This window comes from Heptranchias perlo, chromosome 7 (assembly GCF_035084215.1).
Source record: "Heptranchias perlo isolate sHepPer1 chromosome 7, sHepPer1.hap1, whole genome shotgun sequence".
In the NCBI taxonomy this organism is placed as follows: Eukaryota; Metazoa; Chordata; class Chondrichthyes; order Hexanchiformes; family Hexanchidae; genus Heptranchias; species Heptranchias perlo.
In genome coordinates, this window is record NC_090331.1 from 30728773 (window position 1) to 30747341 (window position 18569).

The 18569-nt window shown below is 38.2% G+C and overlaps 1 protein-coding gene across 1 annotated transcript in view; it reads right to left on the reverse strand.

Moving 5' to 3' along the window:
• Positions 1-681: 681 nt before the first annotated feature.
• The window catches only part of ubxn4 (UBX domain protein 4), a 39197-nt gene continuing 21309 nt past the window's right edge, over positions 682-18569 (reverse strand). Inside the window, exons 6-13 of the mRNA XM_067987219.1 lie at positions 17485-17617; positions 17089-17143; positions 14194-14358; positions 13179-13306; positions 11869-11971; positions 11024-11155; positions 8071-8285; positions 682-1691 (exon numbers count right to left, since the gene is read on the reverse strand). Coding sequence (XP_067843320.1) covers positions 1553-1691; positions 8071-8285; positions 11024-11155; positions 11869-11971; positions 13179-13306; positions 14194-14358; positions 17089-17143; positions 17485-17617 — 1070 coding nt within the window. The 3' untranslated portion in view covers positions 682-1552. The remainder of the gene's footprint in view (positions 1692-8070; positions 8286-11023; positions 11156-11868; positions 11972-13178; positions 13307-14193; positions 14359-17088; positions 17144-17484; positions 17618-18569) is intronic.

An 18569-nucleotide genomic window follows, 5' to 3' on the forward strand; every position in this document is an offset into this window, starting at 1 on the left:
CCCAGTTTCCCAAGAAGGAATACTGCATAAACATGATTCTTCATAGTCACCTGGTTCTCCCTTCCTGCACCATATAAATACAAGAAAAATCTTATGACAGGTGATCCCTCATTCAACTGTAACTTTTAAACTCTACTCTTGCCATCATCACCTTTCTTGTCTCTATTTTATTAGTGCTACTATGGAAAATGTTCCTTTGAATTTTTCTCTCATGATACTCTTAAGCTACAAATGTACTCCCCTTCCATTCTCATTGTATTGAAATCCAGACTTATCATAGTTTCCTATTCTAACATTCCTTCCCAGGATGATAAAACTATGGGACTCATTACCTGCCAGTCTTTCCTTCCTCCTATAATGAAGGGAAATGATGGCACAGAAATGTAACAACTCTCCCACCACCCTGAAAAACAATGAGAATCACTGATTATCAGCAGAATTTTTTTTTGATGTTTTAAGTGTTCTTGCAGCGCCTAGAGTGCCATTTTGTTGAAACTCCATTTATTCATACTGGCAGCTAATTTGATTTTTTCACACAAAAATACAGCTTCAAATTAAGCAGACGCTAAGTAGTTTACACGTTTCAGGACTATTTAGTTCTTCTGCCAGAATTTATGGAGGGATTTCAAAGGGCCATAATTAAGCAATAGTCGTACCATTTATGCAAACAATGCTCCAAAATCAACTCAAGCCACATACATCTTTAATATATACAGGGTACATAGCTTCCCTGTAACATATGAAATAAAACCCAATATGACTGCTCTTCAAATCACAGTGCATCCAACAGTACTCGAATTCAAGTCATGCAATTCAAACATGGAAGTTTACCATAAAACTCACCAGTGACAAAAAATCTTGACCAAAAATGGAATAAAAGCACTCCTAATTTTACAAATTATAAAAATACCACGGGTTCAGGTATGTTTCTAGCACAACGCATCTTTGGGTTCAGATGGTGCTAATAAACCATTTCAGTTTTGTTCCCATGGTTTAATAACATTATCCCAACCTTAAGATTTGTTACCGCTTTGTAACATTCCAAACATTCATCCTACATGTAACACATTCATTATTCCATATATAACATCTTGTGGAAGACAAGTTACAAGCACATCAGGAAATTACAAAAGATGTAAAGCCCACACATTTTTTTTGTTGAAAACTTAAACATTTTATTATCAGCTTTAAATTAAAAGGGCCAGAGGCTGGATGATATCCAGAGAGTTGTCAGCTAATGTGTCTTACAGGCAGGGAATGGATAAAACCTAAAGACAGGATTTCAAATATATATTACTTTAAAAGGTGTTTGAAAACATAATTTGGAATTTGTCTAAAATGATTTTTCTGCACATTCGCATTGTAGCAATTATTGCCCCCCTCCCCCAGAATTAGTAGAATCATACAAATCCATGCAGCAGAGCAGGAAATTAACACAAGTACAAAATGCACCCTTTCTCTGTCTAGTTTCTTTTTTTTTTAAATGGAAGTATACTTGTATAACTTTAGAGCAAAAAAAAGTACAACTGTTTCTACTTTAATAAGGCATAAGCTACATCTGTTGAGTAGAATTCCCATTCCATGTATTGTTTTCATCATCTGCGTCATCCTCTGTCCGCAGTCTGTAAATCTTTCCCTCCCTCTTGAAGTCCTCTCCACGTTTCTCAAGCAATCTCCTTCTTCTTACTTCCCTGAAAATGCAACAAAATACATTAAAACAACTAGATAGAACACTTTTCTACTATTCCACTCACTGTCAGCATTGAACACTCCAAACTCAGGTACAGCAGACACAGTGCATATATGAAGCTTCTTCTGCGCTGCCCAACAAAATCTCTCCCCCATTCCTCAGAAGAGGGGTTGCTACTGCACAAAGTGAACTTTTCTTCTTTTATGCCCGTCATGACTAACACACTCAATCTGTACCAAGGTATGACCCATATTGCTCTGTTGACTCATGCTATGTTGAAACAAAGCAAACTCATTTCACGAAGAATCCTTACATGCTTCAAAAACTGGGAGAGTTTGATCCCACCAATATGGGCTGATTCAAACCGAGCCCAGAGATAAAAAAGTGTTCTATTTTTACATTATGTGAAGGCTCTTTAGACTGTTAAAGTGATCCATCTTCTTTGTGAATCAAGAGCCAGCAGAAGCTTGAACTCTGATCTCAAAAAGAATAGGAACTGAAGCAGGGTCAAGTTATTGGTGTCACATAAACGCCAACCCCGGGACAGACCATTCTGGAAAGTATGGATTGAGTTTTTTTTTTAAAAGAACCATATCCTCAACCAGATAAATCTTTTGGCTTAATATGTGGAAGTTATAGTTCAATAAGCAGCTATTGCATCCTTAAACACAAAAGCAAGTAAAAGAAGTTCACCCCCACAGAGTTGAGGATCATGCAAAGGGACATATTTTTCCATTTTGTTCTCTATAAGTCCTTCCTTTCTTTTTTAAAGATTGCCACCTAGTGGCCTTAAATTTCTTAAAATTAAGGCACACTGCTATCCTCACTTTCAGCACATAGAATCTTACAGCACAGAAGGAGGCCATTCGCCTGTCATGCCTTTGCCGGCTCTTTGAAAGAGCTGTCCAATTTTGTCCCACACCCCAGCTTTTTCCCCAGAACTCTGCAAATTAGTCCTCTTCAAGTACATGTCCAATTGCCTTTTGAAAGTTCTTATGAAACCTGCTTCCACCACCCTTTCAGGTACTGCGTTCCAGATCTTAACCTTCTGTGTGAAAAAAAATCCTCTCATTTCCCCTCTAGTTCTTTTGCCAATTATGTTAAATTTATGACCTCTGGTTACCGATCAACTTGCCAGAGGAAACAGTTTCTCCCTATTTGCTCTATCAAAACCCCTCATTATTTTGAATACCTCTAATAGGTCTCCCCTTAACCTTCTCTGCTTGAAGGAGAACAATCCCAGCTACTCCGATCTCTCCACATAACGGAAGTCCCTCATCCCTGATATCAACCTGGTAATCCTCCTATGCACCCTCTCCAAGGCCTTGACATCCGTCCTAAAGTGTGTGCCCAGAATTGTACACAATACTCCAGCTGAGATCTAACCGGTGATTTGTAAAGGTTTAGCATGACTGCCTTGTTTTGTATTCAGTGCCCCTATTTACAAAGCCAAATATCCCATACACCTTTTTAACCGCCTTATCAACTTGCCCTGCCACCTTCAAAGATTTGTGAATTTACACCCCCAGGTCCCTCTGTTCTTGCATCCACCTCAAAAGGAGCACCATTTAGATTATACTGCCTCTCTATGTCGTTCCGCCCAAAGAGCATTACGTCACACTTACCTGCATTAAATTGCACCTGCCATGTGTCTGCCCATTTTACCAGTCTGTCTACGTCCTCCTGAAGTCTGATACTATCCTACTCACTATTTACTACATTGCCAAGTTTTGTATCATCCGAAAACTTTGAAATTGAACTCCCTATACCCAAGTCCAGGTCATTTAGATATAACAAGAAAAGCAATGGTCCTAATATCGATCCCTGGAGGACACCAATGCATGCTTCTCTCCACTCAGAAAAACATCCATTCACCACTATTCTTTGCCTCCTATCCCTTAACCAATTACATATCCAAGTTAACATCATCCCTTTAATCCCATGTGCTTCTATTTTCTGAATAAGTCTGTTACGTGGTACTTTATCAAATGCCTTTTCAAAGTCCATATGTACAACATCTACTGCACTACCTTCATCAACCCTCTCTGATACTTCATCAAAGAACTCAAATCAGGTTAGTCAGATACGATTTGCCTTTAACAAATCAGTGCTGGCTGTCCCTTATTAACCCATGCGTCTCCAAGTGTGAATTAATTTTGTCCATGACAATGGTCTCTAGTAATTTTCCCATCACTGACGTTAGACTGATTGGACTGTAGTTACCCTCTCCCTTTTTTTGGATAGGGGTGTAACATTTGCAATTCTCCAGTCCTCTGGCACCACTCCCATATCCAAGGAGAATTGGAAAACAGAAATATAGAAAATAGGAGCAGGAGTAGGTCATTCGGCCCTTCGAGCCTGCTCCGCCATTCAAAATGATCATGGCTGATCCTCTATCTCAATACCATATTCCCGTTCTCTCCCCATACCCCTTGATGCCTTTTGTGTCTTGAAATCTATCTAGCTCCTTCTTCAATATATTCAGTGACTTGGCCTCCACAGCCTTCTGTGGTAGAGAAATCCACAGGTTCACCACCCTGAGTGAAGAAATTTCTCCTCATCTCAGTCCTAAATGTCCTACCCTGTATCCCGAGACTGTGACCCCTCGTTCTGGACCCCCCAGCCGGGGGAAACATCCTCCCTGCATCCAGTCTGTCTAGCCCTGTCAGAATTTTAAATGTTTCAATGAGATCCCCTCTCATTCTTCTAAACTCGAGTGAATACAGGCAGAGTCGACCCAATCTCTCCACATACGACAGTCCTGCCATCTCGGGTATCAGTTTGGTGAACCTTCACTGCACTCCCTCTTTGGGAAGTATATCCTTTCTTGGTAAGGAGACCAAAACTGCACACAATACTCCAGGTGTGGTCTCACCATGGCCCCGTATAACTGCAATAAGACATCCTTGCTCCTGTATTCAAATCCTCTTGCAATGAAGGCCAATATACCATTTGCCTTCCTAATTGCTTGCTGCACCTGCATGTTTGCTTTCAGTGACAGGTGTATAAGGACACCCAGGTTCCTTTGTACATCAACATTCCCCAATCTATCAACATTTAAATAATACTCTGCCTTTCTGTTTTTCCTTCCGAAGTGGATAACTTCACATTTATCCACATTATACTGCATCTGCCATATATTTGCCCACTCCCTCAACTTGTCTAAATCGCCTTGAAGCCTCTCTGCATCCTCCTCACAACTCACGATCCCACCTAGTTTTGTGTCGTCAGCAAACTTGGAAATATTACATTTGGTTCCCTCATCCAAATCATTAATATATATTGTGAATAGTTGGGGCCCAAGCACTGATCTCTGTGGTACCCCACTAGTCACTACCTGCCACCCCGAAAGACCTATTTATTCCTACTCTCTTTCCTGTCTGTTAACCAATTTTCAATCCATGCCAGTATATTATCCCCAATCCCATGTGCTTAAATTTTGCACACTAACCTCTTGTGTGGGATTTTATCAAAGGTCTTTTGAAAATCCAAATAAACTACATCCACTGGTTCTCCCTTATCTATTCTACCAGTTACATCCTCAAAAAACTCCAGTAGGTTTGTTAAACATGATTTCCCTTTCATAAATCCATGTTGACTTTGTCTAATCCCGTTGATATTTTCTAAGTGTCCTGTTATCACATCCTTTATAACAGATTGCATTTTCCCTACTACTGATGTTAGGCTAACCGGTCTGTAGTTCCCTGTTTTCTCTCCCTCCTTTTTTAAATAGTGAGGTTACATTTGCCACCCTCTAATCTGCAAGAACTGTTCCATAATCTATAGAATTTTAGTACTCTGGGATGCAGATTATCAGGTCCTAGGGATTTATCTGTTTTCAGTCCCATTAATTTCTCCAGCACTATTTTTTTTTACTAATACTAATTTCCTTTAATTCCTCCTTCTCACTAGTCCCTTGGTTCCCTAGCATTCCTGGGAAGTTATTTGTGTTCTCTTCCGTGAAGACAGAACCAAAGTATTTGTTTAATTGCTCTGCCATTTCCCTGTTCCCCATTATAAATTCTCCCGTTTCTGACTGTAAGGGACCTACATGTGTCTTCACTAATCTTTTTCTTTTTATATACTTGTAGAAGCTTTTACAGTCCACTTTTATGTTCCTTGCAAGTTTACTCTCATACTCTATTTTTCCCCTCTTCATCAATCTCTTGGTTCTTTTTTGCTGAATTCTAAACTGATCACAATCCTCAGGCTTGCTACTTTTTCTGGCAACTTTATATGACTCCTCTTTGGATCTAATACTCTTAATTTCTTTTGTTAGCCATGGTTGGGCCGCATTTCCTTTTGTGTTTTTGCGCCAGAAAGGAATGTACAATTGTTGCAATTTATGCATTTGTTCCTTAAATGTTAGCCATTGCCTATCCACCGTCATGCCTTTTAATGAAGCTTCCCAATCTATCATAGCCAACTCACTCCACATACCTTCATAGTTTCCTTTGTTTAGATTTAGGATACTAGTTCCAGGAGATTGTGGCCAGAGCCTCTGCAATTTCCATACTTAGCAACCTAGAATGCATCCCATCTGGACCAGGTGACTGGTTAACTTTGAGTGATGCCAACCTATTTAGCACCTCCTTTGTATCTATTTTTAACCTATCCAATATCACTACTCCCTCCTCCTGTATTGTGACATTAACTTCATCCTCCTCTTTTGTGAAGACAGATGCAAAGTACTCATTCAGTACCTTAGTCGTGCCCTGTCTCCACAAGAATATTTCCTTTTTTGTCCCTAATCGCCCCCACCTTTCCTTTAACTAGCCTTTTACTTTTTATATGTTTATAAAAGATTTTTGGGTTCCCTTTTATGTTACCCACTAATCTTTTTTCATATTCTCTCCTTGCCCTTCTTATATCCATTTTCAATTTCCCCCTGTACACTCTGTAATCTGCCTAGTTTTCCACTGTATTATGTACCTGACATTTGTCATAAACCTCCCTTTTTTGTTTTCTTTTAACCTCTATGTCCTTGTCATCGAGGAAGCTCTAGCTTTGGATGCCCTATTTTTTTTCCTTACAGGAATATGTTTGGTTTGTACCGGAGCTATCTCCGCCTTGAAGGCCTGCCATTGCTCATTTACTATTTTCTTGGCCAATCTTTGTTTCCAGTCCACATCAAGCCAGTGCACTATAATTCGTAGCAGAATCATATTTTACTGGGCACTTGAGTTGGGCCATCCTTAGACAGCATCTGAAATATTTACCCAAAAGACTACCATGCTACACTAGACCGACCTTCTGACCACAATTTTAAAGGCATGCCTAAACATCAAATAGTTGAACTCACTTGCATTTCTTTATCACTACTGTAAGGTACCACTAAACATACGTGGAAAACCATCTACCATCAGTATGTAGTTTATCTTGCACACTCTTCACGTTGTCCTTCTTTCCCACTGTTTCAAAATCTTCTTTTGGATTATTTAGACACAATATTATTCAAAGTTTGGTAAAATGTGTGCTGCAGTCTATACTGCTCTCTAGGAACATAGGAACAGGAGTGAGTCATTCAGCCCCTCAAGCGTGTCCCGTCATGGCTGATCTGTATCTTAACTCCATCAACCCGCCTTGGTTCTGTAACCCTTAATACACTCTAGGTCCGTCAAAAAGAACAGAGACTGGTCTGGGGCAGGATTGTTATGTAGTACAGGCATCATGAGGCTGTCATGACAAATATAAAATTCCTCAGGTACTTTCTTGATTATGGCCATACCAAAGATATCTTTACTTTTCTACACACCTGATGTAGCTTCTATTCATCAATCACAGCCTTAAAATGTCAAGATTTATTACAGCTTTAAATACAAAGCAATCATGAATCCAATTTGTCAAACTCTGCTGAGATATAAAGTGTTGGCTTTGTGGCATTAATAGGCAGGCATATTTTACCCTCTACCGTAAAACACTATGTTCCCTTATCCACAGTATAAGTGAATACCAATAACTACTTTACAATACACACCCATTTTTTTTTACCTTAAGTATGAAATTTATTTTTGGAGGAGTGAGGGCGAAAACAGAAGCAGGTATTCATAACCGAGACATTAAAGAAAAAGTTTTTGTATTCTGAAAATTAACAATGTGCTTTTAATTTTTAAAAAATATTTAAAATGTACAATTATATTGGATCTAAATGGTGCAATATATTATTTTCACCCTGGCTACTACATTTAAAGCTACCATATATATTTAGTTGCATCATTAAATGTTCTGCATAAATCATTCACATGAAATTAATAATTTTAAGATAATAAACCCAACATTCCAAAGACCAATAAAATATTTCATAGAGAATAATATTTCTTAAAACATAAACTTAAGATAAATTCTACATTTTGTCAAAATGAAAGATATTGCTGTGCTACCTATCTGTATCTGATGCAATAGAAGGTGGTGCTCTGGAACTTTCTGGTTGAGACTGAGAGATATTTCCTCTGGATGACCTTTGTGCTGGATCACTGGCAAACCAGTAATTGCTGAGAAACCTCCAGACTGCAATAATTGGGTAAAATAATGTGCTCAAGAAAGTCCACACTCCTCCTCCTGAGGATGGCACCACCGACGAAGTAGACCTTCCACCCTATCAAAAGCAAGAATATACACAGGGTTACTGAATGCATCAGTCTAAATCATTCATAGCTTTTGCAGGGGTTAGAAGTCAATTTTAATTAGTGTATTGTCTATACAGATTGAAAAGAGTTGTCTTTTAATACATCTCTGGGTGCTGTGGTAAGCAAAATTACTGTCAAATGGAAGAGGTAAAATTGCTCATTTCAATAAAATTTGCCCCATTCCAAGACAGATGCCCAACTATTCATTTTCAACATAAATCTGGTTTCTAAATCTGACTTCCATTAAATTCTTTACAGCATTATTTCCTGTACTGTATCATACATTTACCAAACATAATGCTTCATGAACTTCAGTGACAATTTTAATTCTAAACGCGGTTTCAATTAATTTTGCACTCTGTTCATAATAACATAAACTGAAATTATTCTAGGATGGATCAGCAACATAGAAAAGGAATCGCAAATATCGGAGGCAGTTTATATGGGTGGGCATTGCTCATCCCAATATTGAACTACAGGATGTGCCATATTAGAAGAAATGTTGTTATTCTGCTCTTCGCTAGTTTATTTGATCTATAACAACTTGCATTTATATAGCACATTTAAATTAGTAAAACGTCCCAAGGCGTTTCACAGGAGCGATTTTCAAACAAAATTTGATACCGAGCCACATAAGGAGATATTAGGACAGGTGACCAAAAGCTTGGTTGAAGAGGTAGGTTTTAAGGAGTGTCTTAAAGGCGGGGAGAGAGGTAAAGAGGTGGAATGGTTTAGGGAGGGAATTCCAGAGCTCAGGGCCGAGGCAGCTGAAGGCACAGCCGCCAACGATGGAGCGATTAAAATCGGGGATGCGCAAGAGGCAAGAACTGGAGGAGGCTATAGAGATAGGAAAGGGGCAAGGCCAAAGAGGGATTTGAAAACAAGGATAAGAATTTTAAAATAAAGGCATTCCTGGACTGGGAGCCAATGTAGGTCAGCGTGCACAGGGGTGATGGGTGAACGACACTTGGTGCGAGTTAGGATACGGGCAACAGAGTTTTGGATGAGCTCAAGTTTATGGAGGGTGGAAGATGGGAGGCCAGCCAGGAGAGCATTGGAATAGTCAAGTCTAGAGGTGACATGTATATGTGTAAAATATACATTCTGTGCATAGTACTACATCCAAAATAACTTATTTACCAGTACATTACATACCAGTAAAGATAACCAGGCAACAATGCACAAAAATGCTGCTTGTAAATAATCTCAAATATGAAATCTTTAAATATTAAATGCATTTTATAGTTAACTAGATGTTATCTATTATTGTTTTAAAAATGTTATCAAGTAGAATTAGGTACTGAAATATAGATTTTTTTTTCTAAAAATGGATTAACAATTTTAATTTGTTTTGATGATGGTTGCTTTTCATTCTAACGCAGAGAAGTTCGAAGTGAGACATTTCGGTAGGAAGAATGAGGAGGGGCAATATAAATTGAAGGGCACAATTCTAAAAGGGGTACAGGAACAGAGAGATCTGGGGGTATATGTACACAAATCATTGAAGATGGCAAGGCATGTTGAGAAAATGATTTAAAAAGCATACAGGATTCTAGGCTTCATAAATAGAGGCATAGAGTACAAAAGAAAGGAAGTCATGACGAACCTTTATAAAACACTGGTTCGGCCACAACTGGAGTATTGTGTCCAGTTCTGAGCACCGCACTTTAGGAAGGATGTGAAGACCTTAGAGAGGGTGCAGAAGAGATTTACTAGAATGATTCCAGGGATGAGGGACTTCAGTTTTGTGGATAGACTGGAGAAGCTGGGGTTGTCCTCTTTGGAACAGAAAAGGTTGAGGGGAGATTTGATAGAGGTATTCAAAATCATGAAGGGTAGATATAGATAGATAGATAGAATATAGGTAGAATAGATAGAGAGAAACTGTTCCCATTGGCAGAAGGGACAAGAATCAGAAGACACAGATTTAAGGTGATTGGCAAATGAACCAAAGGTGACATGAGGAAAAACTTTTTCACACTGCGAGTGGTTAGGATCTGGAATGCACTGCCAGTGGGGGGGGGGGTGGAGGCAGATTCAATCATTGCTTTCAAAAGGGAACTGGATAAGTACTGAAAGGAAAAAATTTGCAGGGTTTCGGGGATAGGGCAGGAGAGTGGGACTAGCTGGATTGCTCTTGCATAGAGCTGGCACAGACTTGATGGGCCGAATGGCCTCATTCCGTGCTGTAACCTAATAATTCTAAGAGATCAAGGCTGTGCCATATCACCATTCATACTCGAGCATTAGCTGCATACATTTTTAAACTGCTGCTTCTTTTGAAATTCAAAAATACTAGTTTTTTTTTTACTTTTTTGCTAGTAAATTTCAGATCTTCTTGTGAAACAAAGAGAGAGCAATGTTAATGAAATGTGTTTATCCCTTGATATGTTTAATGTGATTAATTCTATTCATGCTTTTTTTAAGGAAGTTTTGTCTAATGGGCTATTCTGAGCACAGGAATTGGTTCCTTTTTCCATTAAAAAGTGAATTTGTTCTGGTGATGGCAGCAAGGCAACTCCTGTTTCCTATACAGTTCCAAACCAATTAGATTTTAACTTCTTTCCTGAGTTTTTGCTTAGTATTTATATTCCTTTCAATGTGGGCATTAATGTACCCCATTCAGGAAGTAGAAATACTATGTGCTTCCCACAGCATGGGGAGGAAGAGAGCAAGAATTGGGAGAGAAAGATTTTCAAAGACATACTGGGACTAGGATGATTGAGGCACTTGGTACCAACTCCAGCTCAGTCAGTGTTTTCTTGTAATCATCCTTTGTAAATTGTTTCCTTGGAAAAGTTGTTGCCAATTCAAAGTGTCCATATACACCACCAACTCGCTGCAAGATAAGAATTTAAATCAGATATGTAGAATTTTGCATAAAATCACCCAGTACTGTAGAGCTAGGCAAATACTACTCCAGACTGGTGATCCATAGCAAAGAACAAAAACACAAGTGTTTTCCTGGCTAAATCCAGTATATATTTTAAAGTAATAAAAGAATACACACTTACAGTAGAATAGTGGTTTAAGTACTTGCTTCACAGATGGAAACATATGCGCTTATCAGCTACACTTGTAATGAGTTAAGTTTTCTAATGGGTTGCTAAACAGTAAACTCTTAAAAATAAAAGTCAACCAAAATTCATCAACGTTTTGACCTGACTATTCTATCGAAATGGTCAGGTCAGACTAATGGTCACTTTCTTGACTGGCTTAAAGAAAACTTGTCCTTGAAACCAACTTCTAGCCAATCAGGGATTGGATTTTACTTCTTAAGGTCCCAGGGAAAACATATTTAACAAAATAAAACACAGAGAAAGTGAAACTGGTGCTGCTATTTTGTTCCCACCAAAGTGCCCAGCAACAAGAAACAATGGTAATAGCTTGGAAGTAAGCCAGTTGCTCCACCCCATCAGTCAGCAAGAAGACTGTGTGTTGGAAGGGCCAGTGCGATGAGAAAACTAGGGTAAAAAGAGGGCACAGCTTCAAATGAGCATCTGTACCATTCAAGGGGGAAAAAAGAATATTTTACCAAAGAATTATTTTTACCGATTCTGCAAACTTCCTTGCTTCTTCTAAACTGGCGTCTGCTGAGAACTGGTTCGTAAAGGAAGATCCATCTGGGAGTCTAAACTGGATTCTGCACATTTTACTGTAAGACAAACGATCACATTTTAAACAACTTCAGAAAGTAGAGCATTTGTTGATCTAACTCCAATTCTTACCTCCCCCCAGCATAAAAACGTGACAATCTCAAGACTGGCATATCCAATCTGGTTTTCAATATTTTACAAAAAGGACCAACAGAAGCTGATGGCCTATCTTCTTCAATGGTTTTTACATTTAAAAATATTAATTTAGCACCCAGTTTTGATGTCTCCAAAGAAATGATATAAAATATGTAGCATATTTAATATTTCATTTGAAACAAATTCAAAACAGTAATCTTTGAATATATGTTATCAAATGCTATAAAGTGTGCTCTGCAGCACTTCATAATACCATTAGTTTAACTCTTAATGTTGATAGTGGGACAGCTCTTTAGGTACTGAGCTGTTTTGGGCTTCCCAAAAATTCTGTCAATATTTGAACTGACTAATGCTCACTTCCTGAATGGCTTAAAAAAGATCTTTGGAATCAGCTTCTAATCAGGAACTGAATTTTGTCTCTTTGGGTTCCAGGTTCAACATAACTAACAAAAGAAGTCGCTTCTTTCACTCCCACCCCCTCCTCCCATATGGTAATATGAAGTAGTATGCACACTTTTACTAAGCATTATTATTGTTTTGACTTGCTGGCCTAAATTGACAATAATTTTGGCACCAAAAGCTGGTCTAGAAATCTGTGTCTTGAAAAACCACTACCAAATTTGGTATGTTTCTACTGTATGTGTATGTTGAATAAATGAGAAAGAATGAAATTACTTACCATGGGTAAGACCTTCTCCATTCTGCCACTGAAGTTCAACCTCCCTCCCAACCTATCTAACTATCTTTTTCTTCTGACCTGGCAGAGCTTGCAACTTCCTTTGTACGGATTCTTCAAGTTTTCTGTGCATTTGCTACATCATACTGCTTCCTCTGTGACAAGAACTGAAAGTGAGTCCCAGAGTGAGGCTTCATTTGTAAAATGGAGTGGGGGGGGGGTGGGGAAAGGAGAAGGAAGGTGGAGAAAAACTAATCCGACCACTACGAGAACTTCTTAGAGGGAAGCATCTCCAGGTGATTTTCCCCAATGGACAACAGGGAAAGCATTCCTACTATGTAAGGAAGTTAAATAAAAAGTAGTCTGAGAAACTAAAAAAACGAATACAAGATATTAAATGTAAATATTTTGAAGTGTTTTGTCAAATGCTATACCTTCTTTCATTTTGAAGGGCTCTTTTTCTAGCTTCTTCATTAGCCTGCCTTTCCAGCTCAGATGCTCTTTTTGCTGCTTCAGCTTCTTCCTTTGTCTTAGCATAGCGAGCAGCTCTGTCTGCACGGTCCTAATAAGGAAAATTATTCCCAATTATTACTGCATGTTGCTGTTCATTTCACTGATTCACCAATATTTGTACAAATCATAATACAGCACTCATGATCTTGCTCTTCTTTATGTCAAAGAATTTAAAACTGAACAATTTTATCACTGATAAAACATTCCTACATCTTATGCCAGTCACCATTAGGGAACCAACTCCATGTAACTAAAATTGAAAGAACAAAGATTTTTTTTTAAAATGTTGTATCTGCTGCTTCTAGCTTTGGCAAGTTTGAGGAAAAACTAGTATAAATAGTTTCAAAAGGCAGCTAGATATGCTTTTGGAGAAGAGATTCAGAAATATGATGTAGCCCTGTTCTTAAAAATGCACATTCTTACAATATTTATATGATTAATTTAAGTTAATTGATAAATCACAAAAAGTACACTTTGTGCAGACCTGGCAGTTTTAAAGCACAGGACTCTCCCAAATTTTAATCCTGGTCTCAACTGGCAAGCATCTCCATTATTGATCAAATTGTCTAGGTGAATGAGGAAAACTGGAGTAGTCCCTTCTTACTTCAGTTAAACGCACCTTCAGATAGAACACAAGAAATAGGAACAGGAGTAGGCCCTCGAGCCTGCGCCACTATTTAATAAGATCATGGCTGATCTTCTACCTCAACTAGCTGACAATGGCACTGGGACGAAGCTGTCCAAAGACGCACCTGCTGGTTGGACCATCTTACCTTCTTAAATGAATGAGAAGATTTTGGATGCAATGGAGTTAACTTTGTGACAGAGTGAGACTGAACCTGTTCTCCCAAAAAGTCATATTTGGATTTTACACAGATAGAAATTTCAGAACTATGTTAAGAAATCTAACGAGATTTTTAATCTCAAAGCACATACCAATGCAATCTGCTGCCTTATTCTCTCTCGTGCTAAACGCTCTTCTTCTTTATCTCGGCTTCTTTCTTCCAGCATTCTTTTTGTCCTGTCCTCTTCTTGCTTTCTCTTGAACTCCACCATTTCTTTGCCAACTTTCCTACGTTCAATTTCAACTTTAATTTCATTCTGAAAAAAGTTGCATTTTTGAAACACTTATAAACTAAGGACTGATTCAGTTAATAATTTAGATTTAGTTTAGTATATTTTATTCTTTTTTTCCCTCTACAGGGTGAATCAAGTCCATGCAGTCTGCCTTAGCTGGAAGGGTAGCCAGGCGATAGACTCCTCCATAACTATTGCTGTGTAATTTAAAAAAATAATGTCCATAAACTACAGGGTATTTCTACTGTTCTAGTTGTGAAATGGTCAACACAGAAGGTAGTGGATTGTAGACAATCCCCAAGAATTAATTCTATGTAATACAGCTCATCCTCATCTCTTTCCAGTGTCTGTCCATCATCCCACCGCCCTTTCCATTGCTCTAAGAACATTTGATTCTGCTTTCCTCCACTCTACTAGTACTTAGACACATCACTTATTGACCTGCAACCTAGAACATCTTACCTACTGTCTTCCTTTAGATTCTAGACCTTTTCTTTAAAAAGACAAAGTATATAGGTAAACATACATACAATAATAATCAAAACTACCGATTTACAATTTCCATAAAAAGGTGTTCATAATCACTAATTTGAACCTGCAACTGCTACTAACACTCCTATAATATACTTTCAAATAAAAACACAATTTCACTTGTTCAATCCCCATAAATAAATAGTCCTGATAATATATTGTGCATTACATAGCATAAAAGAACATATCCTCGGGAATACCTCCAGAGACGTCACAGGAGACTAATAAATACCAAAATATTCAAATCTACCACTCATTAGTGTAGAGAAACAAAACACACTTAATTCTCTCAGTTGGGTTCAGCAGGCCCTGGTGGTGGTAGATTTGTGATGACATAGAATGTGAGGAAATACAAGAGATATTTCTATCTTTTAGAATTGACTCAAATTGCTATAAAAACATAATTCTACTTTGACTGAAAATGAAGAATAACTATACTTTTCTATACTGTCTGGGTGAAACTGTTATTTCAAGCTACGCTGCTCTTTTACATACATTTTTATTCTCTTTTCAGATGACACGGGACTGAAACTGCTCAGTTTCAGTATTTCTGTATTTATTAGATATGTATTACATTAAAGTATATTGGAATTAACTGATCCAAAACACAATACAATATATGCTTGCTATCTTATTTATGTGCATTATGGAATTTATTTCACACAGGAAAATAACCTGACGAAAACTACTTTCCTATAAATCAACAGTAGTCCCATTTATTTTCTAAGTAGTTGGGTGCTCGTAACACTGCAGTGCTCATCATCCTGAACTGTCAGATTAAAACAACTGTGCTTTGTGAAAGCGTGTAAACTGTCTCATCGTTTCAAGAGAAGCTGTATGCACAATGGTGCAATTCACAACTAAAATGAACTCCAGTACATTCCGATGGGTGTTTCCCTGGAAGCCTAGGGAAATTTATCAAGAAACTACTCATTCTAGGATTTAACGAGCTACTGAGGGCTGACTTTCCTGACTCCTGCAACAAAATTACATTATCATCTTGTTTAGAGCTAGCCCCAAGATCTCTCTCGCCCTCTCTAGTTAGCACAATTTCTTTAAAAAATTAGATGATGCAATGACTCATCATGAAAAGGAATTGATCTTGGACACTCTTGAAGCCAAGAAAGCCTTCCACTCAATCTGGCTATATTTGATGAAAGGTGTTAGCAGTCCTCAAACAGCCACATTGAATTCAATGACAATAAAAAAATCTCAAATATTAGAAATCAATAAGAAAAATAATGAAGTCATCAGAACAGAAAAGCATGATTAGAAAATATTTCAGGTCTCTGGAGCTGAAGAACAGTTTTAACCATCTCACTCCATATGATCACTCAGCATTTCCCTCCCTATCTTCCGCCTCTTCTGAAGATGTCAATTCCTTGTTGAGGTATTTTCCATAGGCTCAGTTGCTCTCTGGTATCTTATCCAACTGGCCATTGTCCACGTGAGAGAGTCTCCAGATGTTAACAGCAGGTTATTTAATGGGATGGAGCATCACAGTTGAACAAGATACTGTCCTCACCCACATTCACACACACTTCCAACAGGGATTGCTGAACAGCAGTCTATAGAAAGAACTCTGGCCAAATCTCCCTCCTTAACCCAGAGTCTTGAAGCCATCTGTAGCACCACTACCACTGCTCTGGCACAAGGATCAAATCTGAAACTTACCTGCTCTGTATGGCTTAACTAATCACTGCCGTAGTCAGCTGAGCTGTCGGTGGTGCCGCTCAGCATTCTGAAAGTCTGATCTTTAAAGAATTCTTTCTCGGGATGTGGCTTGGCTGGCATTTATTGCCCATCCCCAATTCCCCAAAGGTGGTGGTGGTGGGCTGCCTTCTTGAACTACAGCAGTTTGATACAACTGAGTGTCCACTTCAGAGAGCAGTTAAGAGTTAACCATGTTGGTGTAGGATTGGAGTCACATATAGGCCAGACTGGATAAGGATGGCAGGTTTCCTTACCTAAAGGACATTAGTGAACAGACAGCTTCATGCTCACTTTTTTGGATGCTAACCGGTTTTTTTTATTTCAAGATTTTTTAAAAACGGAGTTCAAATTCTCAAACTACCATGGTAGGATCTCTGGATTATTAGTCAAGGCCTCTGGATTACTAGTCCAGTAACATTATTTAATAAACAACTACATCCCCAAACTCAACTTGATATAAAATTAAAAGCACATGGAAGAAAAAAAAAAATCATAAATAGTACTATCTACCTTTGCTTCGTCCTCCTTCTTCAGCTCTCTCTGGTCTTCAAGCTTCTTCGTGAGCCTAGTTATAAATAACAAGATGCTAGGCAACTATATAATCTATGTTTTAACAGTATCACCATTTATAGACATCAAGTGTAACAAATACAGATTGGTGCTTTGCACAGAAATAAATAGCTTCAAACTTTAAGGTTCAATTTATTGTAAAATCATTATGGAAAACAAAACCAAACTAAAAAAAACAAGTACTATCTGTACATTTAAAAACTCTGGAATATTCCAACTACTTATTTAACGTTAACAAACTGCATCCATTATCAAAACATTACTTCACAAAATAAATCTTTTAGAACATCATGAAGTAATTGTCCAGTGCAGACAGAGAGGATTCATTGGGAATACCTTTCAACTCTGATGTTAAGGTCTTCCCTTGTTTGAGAACTTGCAGAAGCTTCATCATTGAGACAAGTGATTTCTTCAGAGGGACCAGCATTATCAGAATGATCTTTACTTGCAGGTACTTTACAAGGTGATTCTGGGAAAGTAGCATAACCAAACACATATATCTATCTTGAAATAGAAGTATATTGCACAAAAGAACGGAAGTATACAACCAATGTTCATTATTTAAATGACTTTTAAATTTAATTTTTATTTTCCTTTTACTGTTAATTTCTTATCCTCCCCTCCTTTCCTGAAGGTAGTGTCATTTTGCTGAAGTATGATTCCATTTGTATCGGTTGCTTTTTGGTGCCTTGCCCAAATTGACATTCTTTATGTATGAGCTCAGATGGCAAGTCTCAGCAGGCTGTTCAGTCACAGCAGGCATTATTGTTAAGCCTGATCTGCCCTCACCCGACATCACATAAATGCATTTCTAGCAAGGGTCACTGGAAAGAGAACAACAGCAGAAACATTGATGATTTATCCCCTCTCTAACCCAAAGATACTGAGGCCAATTGTAATTCCTCTAAATCTGCCCCAGCTGAGATCAGCTAATTTCGGACCGCAGACTGCCCTGGTCTGTTTCACAAAATATGTCGGATGAAGATGACCCATCAGCCTATTTGATCTTGTTCATCCCAGAATACCAACATCACTGTTTTCCCATGCAACATCTAATTGTTTCTTCAGTGGGTCTGGTGTAATGGCCTCAACTACCTTTCCTGCCAACCCGTTTCAGCTGTGTAAAGAAATATTTCATAGCGTCTGTCCTAAATTTTCTTCCTCAGTATTGACAAAACCTACAACTCTCCTTCCACTGCTGTCAAACTACAGAATCTCGCCCTTCGCAGTATTTCAAAATCCTAACCTCTCCTCCTCCGCACCAAATCTCAAGATCTCCCACCTCCCTAGTATTACTGTATCCTCTGACTCACCATGAGCAACAAGAGACATCCAATAGTAATCTATCTATATCAAAAATCTTTCATGTAGTACATGTCATCACACACCTCCTGTAATGTTTTTAAACAAAAGGCAAATTT